This window comes from Limanda limanda, chromosome 12 (genome assembly GCF_963576545.1).
Source record: "Limanda limanda chromosome 12, fLimLim1.1, whole genome shotgun sequence".
Taxonomy (NCBI): domain Eukaryota; kingdom Metazoa; phylum Chordata; class Actinopteri; order Pleuronectiformes; family Pleuronectidae; genus Limanda; species Limanda limanda.
Window position 1 is genome coordinate 17,405,074 of NC_083647.1, and position 13,277 is coordinate 17,418,350.

Here is a 13,277-nt window from a genome sequence, read left to right on the forward strand (position 1 = left end):
GAGACGATCGTGAAGGCTCCACTCAGGACTTCGGTCTTCCACTGAACTACGTTCCCAAACACATGGTCTCCCTCGGAGGAAGCAGGTTAGTGAACAGAGGAGTCAGATGAACGACCCTCTAAAAGTTCATGACGTTAGGGTCTTAGTACCTCTGCATTTACCTTCTTGTGTTCGCAGCCCTGCACTAATGAACGTGTTTCTCCTGGAGGTTCACCCTTCCCTCTGCCTGGCCTCCGCGGTCCATCAGGGTTTAGTCCAGGCTCACACGGAGCTCTGTCAGCTGCACCGAGCCACCAGCGTCTCCCACAGACTCCTCCTGCAGCAGAAGCTCCTGCACAAGGCCCTGCAGAGCTGGAACAGCCTGGTTTCACCTGGAGCCTCCTACAGTTCTCAGATACAGAAGGATGTAGGTTTTTGCAAAGCAAGTCACATAAAGAAAGGGAACAGATTAACTCTGCTTTCCTGTCCTCAGTTGTTCTCAGGTGTGTTCTTCGAGGACCCAGGTTTGGTGCAGAACGTGGGGCTGTCATTGGTGAAGTCTGCAGAGGAGAAGGACACGAGGCAGGGAGAGAGAGAGAAGCAGTCGTACGCAGTGGAAACTTTCTCCAAGCTGCTGGAGCTCGTCACCGTCCGACATCGGCTGCTGGAGTCGGCCTCAGAGACGGCACATCTGGCACAGTAAAGATCTCAGTCCCATCAGGGTGGAGCCCTGATATGACAATGAAAAGTTTCATATTGAAAATGTTTAGTTTTTATGCGTTTACTTATGATATTCATCTCAACTTAACCATCATTAACCAGAAGACCCTTTAAGAAAAGTTTTCAGCTTTCTGTCAACAAGGATGTAGTCATTTCAATATCCTTGTTTTTATTTTTCCTTCTTTATTTTTGTTCTGATTATCCAGAAAAGCTGTTTTCTTTATAAGTTTTCCATTTTCTCTAATTCTATATAAATTATCCACCGTTTAAATAATGGAAGAACCTTTTTTTTAATTTGAAAATGTTTGTCTTTAAAATCTTAATTTTGTACTTTCACATTTCGCCTAAGGTCCAAGATTTAACCAGACTCTTCTCAATGTCTGTTTACTATGTGTAGATGTTAAAGTTTAATTAACAACTTTTCTGAGTGTAAAAAGAAAAGTCACCGTGGTGTAAAGTCCTAAAAGTGATCAGAAAAAATCTCTCCTTGTTTATTTGGCCTGGTGACCTATCACGTCAGGTTGTAACGTCCAGTATTTCCGTCCAGGTTGTACAGACACGTGGCCTCGGAGCTCGGCTTCACTGAGTTCCACCTGCATCTGAGGCCGGTGCAGTTTGAGGTCGCTGAACAAAAAGACCAAACAGGGCAGAGGCCTATTTTTATCACGGCGGTGCTGGAGGATGACTCGTCTGTGGACAGGTAAATAAAACACCCACATGTCTTATACCCGCGAGAAAATCTACGACAGCACATTACAGACACGTCCAGGGAAGAGTTTCCATCATATACTGTGTTAAAGACTTCATTAAGAAGCTGTACTTTTCCACTTGTTCCTCTGACGGGCAACAGGGAACAATGTTTGCATGTTTTTACCTCTCGGCCTTGCTTCTGCTCGTGGGCTCTTGTATTTCTGCTTTACCACATTCCGCACTGAAGTATGTTTTTAAAGTGGATCACCATCTGCTGCAGGTTCAGCCCCTCCCACCTGCCTCTGAGCATCCAGGAGCTGGACGAGGACCAGGTCGGGAGGTTCAGCTTCAGCTCGGAGGAGGCGGTCAGTCGTGTACGTTCAAAAGAGGCGATGGATCTTTAACATTAATATAGAAAACAAACAGTTTAAACCCATTTTCTTATGTTTTCACAGCTCATGAACACTCAGAGCATTGAGAACCTCCAGGTGACCTTGGCCTGTCAGGTGACCCAGAAGAACGCCCTGATAAGTGCTGTGAAAGTGGCGTGTCTCTGCTATTGGGCAGAAAGTGTGACATCATCAGCGGAGGTGTGTATTTAACAGTGGTGCTACATTTACTCAAGCACAGTACATACATATGACAGAGAAGTATTTCCTTTTGTTGCTGCTGTATATTTATACGCATTTGTTCATTTAAACAAAGGTTGACAAAGAGAGTTTCCTGAGTTAGATTGAGGTTCACTTTGGATCAGTATACATGTCAAGCAAATATTATTCATTTAAATGATTACAGTAAAATAAATAAAAGTATAAATCTGTATACAATTTTAAGTTTATTGAGAAAATAGTATAAATAAAGTAGATAGAAATGGGTAAAATATGAAAATCTAAATTTAATAAAGTATAATGATGGCATGACCATGTAAAATAATTAAGTTAAAGACACTTGGGAATAAAACAACATTTCAACCAGTTTTTTTCCAATTTGAGTTCAATTTCTCATTTCTTTTTTAGAGTGAAGAAGTCCTTCATTCTGATAAAGAATGTAAAACAGGGTTTGACTCCAAACTCAAAAGCAGCTCTGACAAACTGCAGGAGAAGTCAAACATGAAAACTCCCACCACCACCACCGCCACCACCACCAGGGAGAGGTAACAAAACAGATTAAACTGGTGATGATCAACCAAGCTTTAGCTCTGCCTCTTTCATAAACCCGGTCTTGTTTGTTCCTGCAGGCTGATGGAAGCCTTCGTGTCCATACAGCTGGAAAAAATGGGTCTGCGTGACGAGATGCTGAACTCGTATCTGAAGAAGAAACGAGCCGTGGGGGGTCTCACACAAACCCCGGTGAGTAGCACACAGCGGTGGATAGATTCCCAGGGAGCTGAGCAGGATGATGAGTGGGATCGTTTGTCCGTGAAGTCAATTTAGTTTCTCTCACTCTGCAGGAGGAAGCAGCAGAGATCAAAAGGAGCCTCATAATCGAATTTCTCAAGAGGCAAGTCTGTGAAAAACAACTTAATTCACTCTGTTACAAAACAAGATGATAGCTAACAGCACATCTCGTATCCTGATCTGTGTGTCTGTCATTATTTCCACAGGTTCAGCACACGGATATCTCAGTACTGTGTCAGAGCGCAGATCGTTGAATACTACTACAGTTTAACTTCTCTATTGGACGACGTCCCCTCCGTCCGTCGGTCTCACTTCACGACGGAACAAACCAGCGCATCCAAAGTTACAGTGGATTCAGGGGTTGACCTTTCTCCTGACCCGAGGTAGAACCAGCTTCAATTCGATTGGTTATTCATCTGTAAAATATGAAAATAATCATGCACATGTGTGTTTTTAGGTCTAGTTTAATCGACACAATATAAACATAAAATATTAAAAACATTCGAAGTCAGACATATAAAGGGTTCCCTGTATAATCTGTTTTAAGCAATGATTTAAAAACAGGTTAAATGCCGGCACGTACAAAACAGCAGAATATCTCCTCACATGTTAAAAATATTCACTTAACTACGACTGTATATTACAGTCAAGACTATTTTCACATCATGAATATTATAATAGATGGAGGAGGATATCTAAATGGACAGTAACACATCAGCTATTAAATGTTGTCTGTTACTTATGTAAAAAACTGTAAAACCTTGTGCGTTACAATGTAGATTTGTTTTTTCACTTTTTATCTGAAATCTCTTCTTTCTCTCAAGCAAAAGGTTTCAGCGTCGGCAGCAGCAGCAGCAGTTGTTGTTGTCTGCAGACGGAAAAACTCTCCTGAACCTGTGGGTCATCCCTCATTTCTCTGAGGTGCTGCACATGTTCAAAACGCTGGAGATTTCGGTGAGATTCTACCATTATGAATACATCTGAGCAGCAATGGATAAGACAAGATAAGATAAGATAAGATAAGGTAAAATAAGATAAGATCAAAATTAGAAAAAAATAGAAAGGGAAAGTAATAATAAGTAAACTTGCAAATATAAACATACAGCATTCAGAGACCATGAATAAATCCAGAGGCGGTGGTTGAACCACAGAGCTTAGAACTTAGTTTGGTCTGTCTATGTTCTGCATGTTGTCATGTTGTCAAGTTAAAACTACATGAGTGTCTTTAACCCACTGTCACATCATTTTTTGAAAGTTCCAATCCTTTATCAACTTATTTGATTTGACTGTTTTTCTTTAGATAATTTAACATTTTTGTCGCCCTTACTCCAACAGGCCTGTGCTGCTGCTCTCCATCACACCCTGCTCATAGTCTCAGCTCTTCATGACATCGTTTGTTACCTGGTGAGTTTCTCCAGACTCGGGAACACAGAAGACTCGTGGAGCCGTAGGAAGATGCAAGAGGCTCCAGGCTCACGTCTCGTGGCCGACTGGGGCGGAGCTGAAGGCATCGGTAGGTGGATGTTTCAAATAAAGCATCACAGTCATCACAGACCAGTGCTAATATGAAAGGTTCAGTGTGTAAGATTTAGTCAAAAGGGATCTACTGGCAGAAATTAAATATAAGATAATAGCGATGTTTTCACTAGTGTGTAATCATCTATATATTATATTTAAATACTTTATATTTACATCTGGAGCGGGTCCTCTCTACGGAGGCCGCCATGGTTTTCACAGTAGCCCAGACTGGACAAACTAAACACCTTTTGAGTTTTTATAACAACTAAAGTCTGCCACAGGTTCTCTCATGTTTGAAAGGGAGGGTGAGGTGAGGGGTGATCAGCTGCAACATGCAACTTCACCAATAGATATCACTAAATTCTACAAACTGGACCTTTAATGTTTGTAAATATCTATTAAACCATCATTACCATCAGCGGTCACTGTCTAATTAAAGACCAATGTATTCATCAATCACAGTAATCTCTTTACCTCTACAGGAGCAGAGCTGCAGGAGATCCAGCGTCAGGTCGAGCGTCTGTCTGATCCCAGCAGCCCCGAGTCAGTGGGTCGTCTGCTGCAGCTTCGCAGGCAGGTTCTCCTCCTGCAGTTTGACACGGCAGTCAGACACCTCATCAGGTCAGTGCGTCTGAGCTGCAATAACAACATCATCTGTTGGAGTGAAAACCTCCTGGTTAAAAAGTAGTAAAAACATTTGTTGAAAATTTAAGGGGTTCTTATCTCCATCTTTCCAACAAGTTCTGTAATTTTTGCGTCATCCTGCTGACAAACAAACAATCAAAACCAATGAGCAGAAGTGAAAACATCTTAAATCAACAGTTGATCTTCTCCCTTTGTAACATGTGTGTGTTGTGTTCAGGGAGGCGTTCCTCTCAGCTGGTGACATGACCTCTTACCAGAGTGTGAGCGACAACATGATGACTGCTCTTCCTCTGTTGAGTGACGGAATCCAGACCGACGTGTTCAGCATCACGCTGCCTGTTCCTCCACCTCTAGAGACCCGAGGCTGTCGGGTTGGTTTGCATAACCATCGGATCAAATCATGTCATATATCATATATCATATATCATGTCATATAATGTATCTTATCATATCATGTCAAATAATATATATTTTCTCTCTTCAGGCTCAGAGGATGTTCCCCTGGAGAAGTTTCATAGCCTGTCATGGATTGTTCCCTCTACATGTTTGGGACGTACCACCCATCGAGTACTGCATGCAGGTGCAACACCTAATATGTCCCCTCACATGTTCACTTAGAGCTGAAAGGGGGAAAACCATCCCTTCCTAAATTTAATACAAACTTGATCAGACAAACACAGTTTATTGTATTAAAAACAGAGGAGTTGTGTGTGTGTTGTGTTTGTGTTGTGTGTAAAACAGAGGAGTTCTGTTTGTATTGTGTCTAAAACAGAGGAGTTATGTGTATCTTGTGTCTGTGTGCAGATAAAACAGAGAAGTTATGTTTGTGTTGTGTGTAAAACAGAGGAGTTTTGTGCATATTGTGTTTGTGTACATATAAAACAGAGGAGTTGTGTGTTTGTTGTGTGTTTGTTGTGTCTGTGTGCAGCTGTGTCTCAGTGGACTGAGGGACTGCAGCAGACTGCAGACCAATGCGGCGATCCTCGGCGTGTCTCTGCTCATGGAGGACGTCCTGAACAGCGGAGGAGACTCAGAGCCCGTCCGTCTCCATGGCAACAAAGATGACCTTCTGCACGATGGAAAACCTAATGAAGTAAAAATCTGTTTATAAGTTGTTATGGAAATTCACGCTTAACCAGGCCAATTACACAGCTGGGATTATGTGTGAACACAAAGTGTGTCCACAAGGCCGCTCATGGTCATGAACCCACACTGTTGTGTTTGTAACGTCAGGTCTCGTTAACTATGTTTTGTCTTCGCCTCGGGAGGACAAAAGCTGCTCTGAAGTGGAAGAGAAGAACTCCACTCCTCCTCCTCCTCCTCAGGATCCGCTCCGAGTGCAGCGTGTGCTGAAAGGTTTCCTCCTGCTGACCAAGCAGCTGCAGGTCTTTAAGGAGAGCTGGGCTCGAAGACGTCTGGGGGCCGAGATATTCAGTTCACACGCTTCGTATCAGCAGTTTGTCAACCTCTACAGGTACAGTCCGGATTCTATTAGATTTAAGCGTTTGAAAATGTGACAATCAGTAAAAAAAAATTAAAAACAACATCTGCAAAGTTCCCCTTAGTAGCTGTTCTGGAACTTTTTTTTACCATAACCCAGATTGTTTATCAATTAATTTACTTCCTTGTCTGACTTGAAATTGTAGGTTTTCAATTTTTTTATATTTTTCTCAAGTGCTTTAAGAAACAGAATGATACCCAGCAGAGCACAGAAGTCAATCAAGCCCCATCAAATTTCACACATTCATTGATATCACTCCCCTCAATATGCCTGATTCTTTGCATGAAGATCCAAGACAACACATCCTTCCACCAAGTTCGGTAATAATCTGTCCTGTAGTTTTTGTGTAATCCTGCTTAACAACAAACAAAAGGCCCAACGTTCCCCTTGTAAAACCCAATTCAAATTCACCAGATCTGGATTTTTGTTTCTGCCACAAATTTCAGAAATAGCTGGTTCCCAAAAGGGTTATTGTTTTATCACATTTTTTCAATAGCGTATTTAAAGTTGTGTTTGCTTTGCAGAGCTGAAATCTTTCACCCCAGTATGAAAGCTCTGGCTCGACAAATGGGTAAAGAGCGTGACTACGAGCTCCTCATCTCTGGCAGCCGGGCTCTCCTGCCCCCTGCTGGAGCTTCAGAGACTGACGTGAAAACCTGGCAGGTACGACCTCAACAAACAAACACAATCAGAAGCCTCATGTCTCAATACCAAGACCTCACCACCTGGTAAAATGTCTCAGCTTCACACCCTGCTGGAGATCACCGAGTGTGACATGATCAGGGCCGTGCAGAGGAGGCTCCACAGGGAGCTGACCCTGGTGCTGTCGGAGCGGACCCGTCAGGACACGTGTCTCCCTACAGGTAACTCAGAGTCCCCTTTTAAGCAGAAGAGGAAATGACAGAGCTGCAGTTTCCATAAAAAGATTCCATGTTTGTTCAGAGCTGTGGAAAAAAGGCTCACTGAAGCACAACGTGTCCCCCGAGCGGCCGCAGATCGTGGAGGCCTTCGTGGAGCAGCTGATGGAAGGAGCTGAGCAGCTGGATGGACGGGTAGGAACCACCACACAGGAACAACATACATTGTAGACTCTGCTTGTACGCTGTAGAGTCTGTAGTTAAAATGCAACTTAACCCCTTGTAGACCCCATTCCGGTCTTTTTATCCCACTAATGCCTGATGGTGCAAATACTACACATACCATGAAGGTATTGGAAGCACTCTGTCGCCATCTAGTGGTTGGAGTGGAAAATACATACTAGCCCTTTGGTACTGTGCAGCAAAGTTATTTTGAGGTATTAAGCTGTATTTGAAATACTGTGATGATGGAACAGCAATGATTGTACAGAAACATATGTTGTTATTCAATTTCAAGCAAAAGCAGAATCAATATAATAATCTACATACCAGAGACTGGAATATTTGTTTAATACCACTATGCCCCATTATGCCTAATGTCGCTAATTAAACTCATACCTAAATGTTATATCTATTGTATATGCTATATTGATATTAACAATCTCCACTTAATTTAGCACCTGTATGACAGCCAAAAACACAAATAATATTTTTTTTAGATAATTGGAAATTAATTCAGGCAATAAGGGGTTAAGTCCATTACTTACAGAGAAGCAATATGAAAGTACTATTTACTCTCTTTAATAAATACAGACATAAAATTCCAGATTTCAGTATTTCCTTCTTTCCTTTCATTTGACAATGACGACCAAAAGCATCAGTTTACATCACATTTAGAGCTGTATTACATATTCACTGTGACCTTCACTCACAATACCAGAACAGGAGAAAACCATCCTGCGATTATATTCTTCTCCGCACGTCTTTCTGTTTCCGTGCCGAACACTAATCCTCCTGCGTGTGTCTCTTGTTCCAGCTGACGCTCTCCCAGGATCATCTCCGGCTGTGCTCCACTCACCTCGGCTCCTCTCTGATGGAGCGAGAGCGCCGCAGCTTCCTGCTTTACTCACACTTCTATGAGCAAATTCTGCAGCAGCAGACTCAGCTGCTGCACCAGAAAGAACAAGTACACGTGCAGTTCCTCACCTCAGCAAACATTTGACTGTTATGTTTAGACCTCTTTCATTTCGCTATTCAAAATGTAATGTTCATGCACAAATACCTGACTTCATGACCTTGAGCCAGAAAAATCTTTGTGTTAACACGTCAAATCTTTGCTGTGTCATATAATGTTATTCTGAATTTATCTCCTTTTCCATTTTAACCTCAGGATTTAAAGAATCTTAAAGACTCTCAGACGTGTAACATTTACCAAGAGGTAAGAACTATAAACTCTGTGATTAACAATAAGAAAAAGAACGACAGAGAGAGGAACTAAATCCATTCTCTCAGTGGAGCTCTCACATTTACACCGGATATCATCTGTGAGGTTTCTCATTTCATTGTCAACTTGAAAGCTGGGAAATTAAGTTATAATCAGAGATATTTAGGACGTCAGAGTTGGTCAGTTCGTCCAGGGGGAAATAGGGAAATAAAACTGGGTGACGAATGTAGTAAAACAAATGTCTGTATCTAAATCGGTTGAGTATCTGTTTGTGCAAATATTTGTGGTGATAATGATATGGTTGAGCCTCTTCTCACCACATTCCTCCAGTTGTATGTTGAGATCATCACAAACAAACATGTTCCTACAGATGAGTAATTCTGTGTTACTGTGACCCAGGTGTCGGTTTCATGTCGCGGGATGATGCTGGAGATCTCAGCTCTACAGGCTCGAGTCGCTCACCTCCAAGAAGACAAGCGTTCTCTGGAAGAACGACTCAGTCTGAAGTTTAAAGAGCGCTACGACCCGTTGGTCCGACATCTCTTCTCTACCTGCCTCCAGCTCAAGGTGAGGAATTCTATCCTGTACCGTGTTTTCTACAATGAATAAATAAAGTAAAGGTCTGCTCAGGCAACAAAGGCTTCTCATATATAGCTATATTGGTTTTAAACCTCTTCTTCAAACTACGTCTACAAGTTTGGAAGATTGTGTAGCTCTGTAACTTTTATAGTGACTCAGGTACATAATGAGTTTGAACTAATTTTCTACACTGACTTTTGTTTCACATTTTAATATTTTAAAATGTACTTTTCAAAATAAAATAAATAAAATAGATTAAATAGTTTATTATTTATCACTGACTGTCTCATCCTGTGATATTTCTTCCTTGTTTGGGATGTTAAAGACATTTCTGTGTGTGGACCTCAGGTCAGACTGGATGAGCGCCAGTGGCAGGTGGAGCAGGATGTGAGTGTGATGGTGAACAGAATCCGAGCGGAGGGAGTCGACAGAATCATCAAACTCAAAAAGAAATGCGGCTGCACCACAGACAACGATGGACTCGCCCTCACACAGTTAAAGGTACAAACAGGAAAAAACCTTGATGATTTCAAAATCTACCAAAACATCAGAAGACACGTTTATGCTTTACCTTTAAACACACGTTAATGTGCCTGATGATGTGTTCGTCAGAAGGAAGAAGTCCACGAGCTGAGCCTGGAGAACAGTCAGTTGACGGCTCTGCTCTGTAAAGTGACGGCTCTGAGTCGATGGCGGCAGGTGGTCGACCAGGGGAAACTTCACCGGCGGCTGCTTCAGACTCAGCAGGTTAGCAGCAGCTCAATATTCACGTCAGGAGGGAAATGAAAAGCAAACGCTGTCAGTTTTCCTCACTGTCTTATTTCATATAATATCACATATGTATAAGCTAGAATCAAATACATTTGAATATTACAGGTAAATATGGTAAATGATAAACAAAAGCTTTTTAGTTTTGTCTTTCGTAAGAAAAAGTATGTCAAAAAATACTTTCATTTTCATCCCTCATTTCTATTTCAAACTAAAATTGTCAGGACCTTTTTTATTTAAATTTTCTCAATCCCACCTCACTTTATAGACTTTAATCTATTATGTGATCTTGTTTTGATTTTTAATTCTTAAATGCTCATATATAAATATAAATGTATGCCTATAATACCTGTTTTTTCAATAAAATATCAGTATCTAATTATTATTTTCTAATTAACAGGTTTTTAAAGCATATTAAATCATCCAGTATCTAAAATCCAAAAATATAAAAGTAACTTTTAAGTAAGGCTGTCAAATATGTAGTAAAGTGGAAAATACAATGGTTTTCTCTGTAATGTTAATTTAAAAAAAGCATTGAATGACACTGACACACACAAACACATAAAATATATTTATATTTTTTAATTAAATAAAAAAATAATAAAAAATATAAAATAAATAAAAATAAATGAAAAATGAATTTTCACCACTTTCCAATTTTCTGAAACTTTTGGTAAGAATTTGAGCCAATTCATTTGCCGGAATAATAAAAATCCTTACAATTTCAATAGGGCCTCACTGTCTGTCAGTTCCTGTCGGGCCCTAATAATAATAATATGTTTGTTCTGGTCAAGATAAACATTAAAGTATCTATTATATAGGCCTAGTGTGTTTTTTTCCTTTCATATGATTATTATAACAGTTTTATCATCAGTAAAATGGTCATTACAAGAGCATCACAGTGTTTACAGCTGTAGTTATCCTCACTTGTGTCCAGAGTGAAATCTCCAGTCGCACCGAGGCGCTCAGAGTGAAGATGGTTGCTGAGGAGGAGGTGATTCTCCTGCAGGAGGAGCTGGACGCCGCCCGACAGATGTTGACCAGCTGCCAGGCCGAGTGCAGCCGAAACAAGAGGCTGCTCGGCAGGAAGGTAGGCAGGAAACATGGACTGTAGACAAACACATACACACAGTTAGAGAACTATGGTGGTCGTATTCACACCAAACACTGTAACACTTGCTCTCAGACGGAGGAGCTGCAGGAGGCCCGGCATCAGTCTGCACGGGAGGCTCGCAGCAGACAGGAGCTGGAGACGTATCGAGTGCAGAGGCTGGAGGAGATGAGAGCGGATGTGGAGGACAGAGACGGGCAGCTCAGAGATCTCAGCCAGCAGCTGGACAGAGGAGGCAGGATGAGCCAGATCCAGAGACAACGCAGCGCCAGAGAGATCCGACAGGTGAGGTTGTGGAGCAACAGACTCCAGAGAACAGAGCAGAATACATGTGATACACCAGCTTCTGTAGCTTTCAAACCTTTAATGAGTAAAGAATAAAAAGGGATTTTCTGATGATTTCAAAAATAAAATTCTGAAAAGTTCCATTTCACCTACATTTGGTTTTCAATTAACAGTGACAATATACATTAAATGATTAGGTAAAGGCTTACTGTCAGATAAACATATGCATATATAATTTAAAATATTTAAACAGTGAAGAACTTTTGATTTTGATTAAAAGATTTATAGACCCTTTTTGTATTTTAGTGCTTGAAGTGAAGAGGACGCTCTCTAGATTAGGATTTTTGCCTCATAAAAAGGTTCATGACTTTTAAACATATATTGAGCATTATCAGTGTTTTATCAGTACGACGAGCTACTAAAAGAATTAAAAGAGCCAAGGAACAACAAAAAAAATATGAAATTGTGATGTGATGGAGGAAAAGCCAGTGGAACCAAAGTTATTAAGATTCACTCTGTACCAAATTTCATGTCAATCAAGTTAATAATAGTTCATGATCGAGAAACAACACCTTAAAGGTCAAGTAATCAAAATATATGTGTGTAGGTGAAGGAGCAGCTTCACCAGGAGCGCTGCATCAAACAAGAAGCTTTCCAGCAGGTGGAGAAGCTGAAGCACCAGGTGAACGACGGGGGGGCAGCTTTCTCCAGGCGCACCTCTACAGCAGGTACAAACTTTGGTCTCTACACCCTGGATGTTTTTTCCTGTCCTACAAGTTTCTCCTTCAGGTAATTCCCAATTCTCTCTGTGTCTGTCACAGGGCGAAGCAGGACGTGCTTCACGCTGTCAGTCAGCAGGTTGAGCTCGAGAAGTCCCTCAGCAGGTACTGAAACCAGCACAGAGCAATAACACATCCATCTCAGAGCACTGGAGAGATGTTTTTCCCACATTTAATACAATATATAAGCTGCTCATGCGGATCAGAAGCAAAATGAGATGATCCAGATGCTCGTAACTTGTCACGATGAGATCTGAAAATCTATTATTGCACATATTTCCTCCTGCAGTGTGAGAGTTCAGCCTCTGTTCTGTGTCTCTCTCAGGTCTGCACAGGGTCAGTCGGCAGCAGTCGGCCCTGCAGCCCGGCAGCTTCACCAACCCTGCCGTGCTTCAGGACTCTGCCACCAGACACCAGAGAGCGGACACAGCCTGGAGCCGTTCTAACACGAGAATAGACAGAGCCACAGCAGTGAGTGAGACTCCAGCAGCGTCACACAGAGAGAAAACAACCGGGTTCAGCCGAAGTTTAAACTCCCACGTGTTCTGTTGAGAAGTGAGCGAAGAAGCTCAATGTAAAGTTGACATAACAGAAACTGGTTTTCAGCTCCTCTATTGTTTCTACAGATATAAATACAAAGTTTGTTGACAGAACTAGGAAGTGTCGAAGATTTGTAACGTGACGTTTTCTCCAGGGACTTGGGATAGTTGTATAATAACAGAGAAATACATGCAGCAAACTGACGATGTTCTATTTAGGTTCTGTAACATTGTCTTTGGCTAAACACCGGCAGTGTTTTTTGTTTCTCTTCCAGGATCCGTCTCGCCTGCGCGTCCTGACTGCAGACACGTTGCTACCAGAGCTGTGAGACGCACAACGTTTCCCTCCGGGGGGGATTTCAAGAAGCCATGGAGTTGTTGAGCGAGTTTTTCCAGCTGCTAGCAACCGACTAATATGCAAAATGCTGCTGATTTATTGTTTGTCTGAACAAAGTCCAATGAACT

The 13,277-nt window shown here is 41.6% G+C and overlaps 1 protein-coding gene across 1 annotated transcript; it reads left to right on the forward strand.

Moving 5' to 3' along the window:
• The first annotated feature begins 2,305 nt into the window (after positions 1-2,305).
• On the forward strand, positions 2,306-13,141 carry si:ch73-242m19.1 (coiled-coil domain-containing protein 162). Its single transcript, XM_061082157.1, is given in 25 exon segments — positions 2,306-2,313; positions 2,627-2,738; positions 2,840-2,889; positions 2,993-3,169; positions 3,617-3,740; positions 4,122-4,299; positions 4,787-4,925; positions 5,167-5,320; positions 5,434-5,529; positions 5,878-6,060; positions 6,218-6,423; positions 6,975-7,113; positions 7,193-7,313; positions 7,393-7,502; positions 8,344-8,493; positions 8,698-8,745; positions 9,151-9,318; positions 9,679-9,831; positions 9,943-10,077; positions 11,036-11,188; positions 11,285-11,494; positions 12,102-12,222; positions 12,316-12,378; positions 12,599-12,744; positions 13,088-13,141. Coding segments are annotated over 25 exon segments (3,198 nt in total).
• Positions 13,142-13,277: the final 136 nt, after the last annotated feature.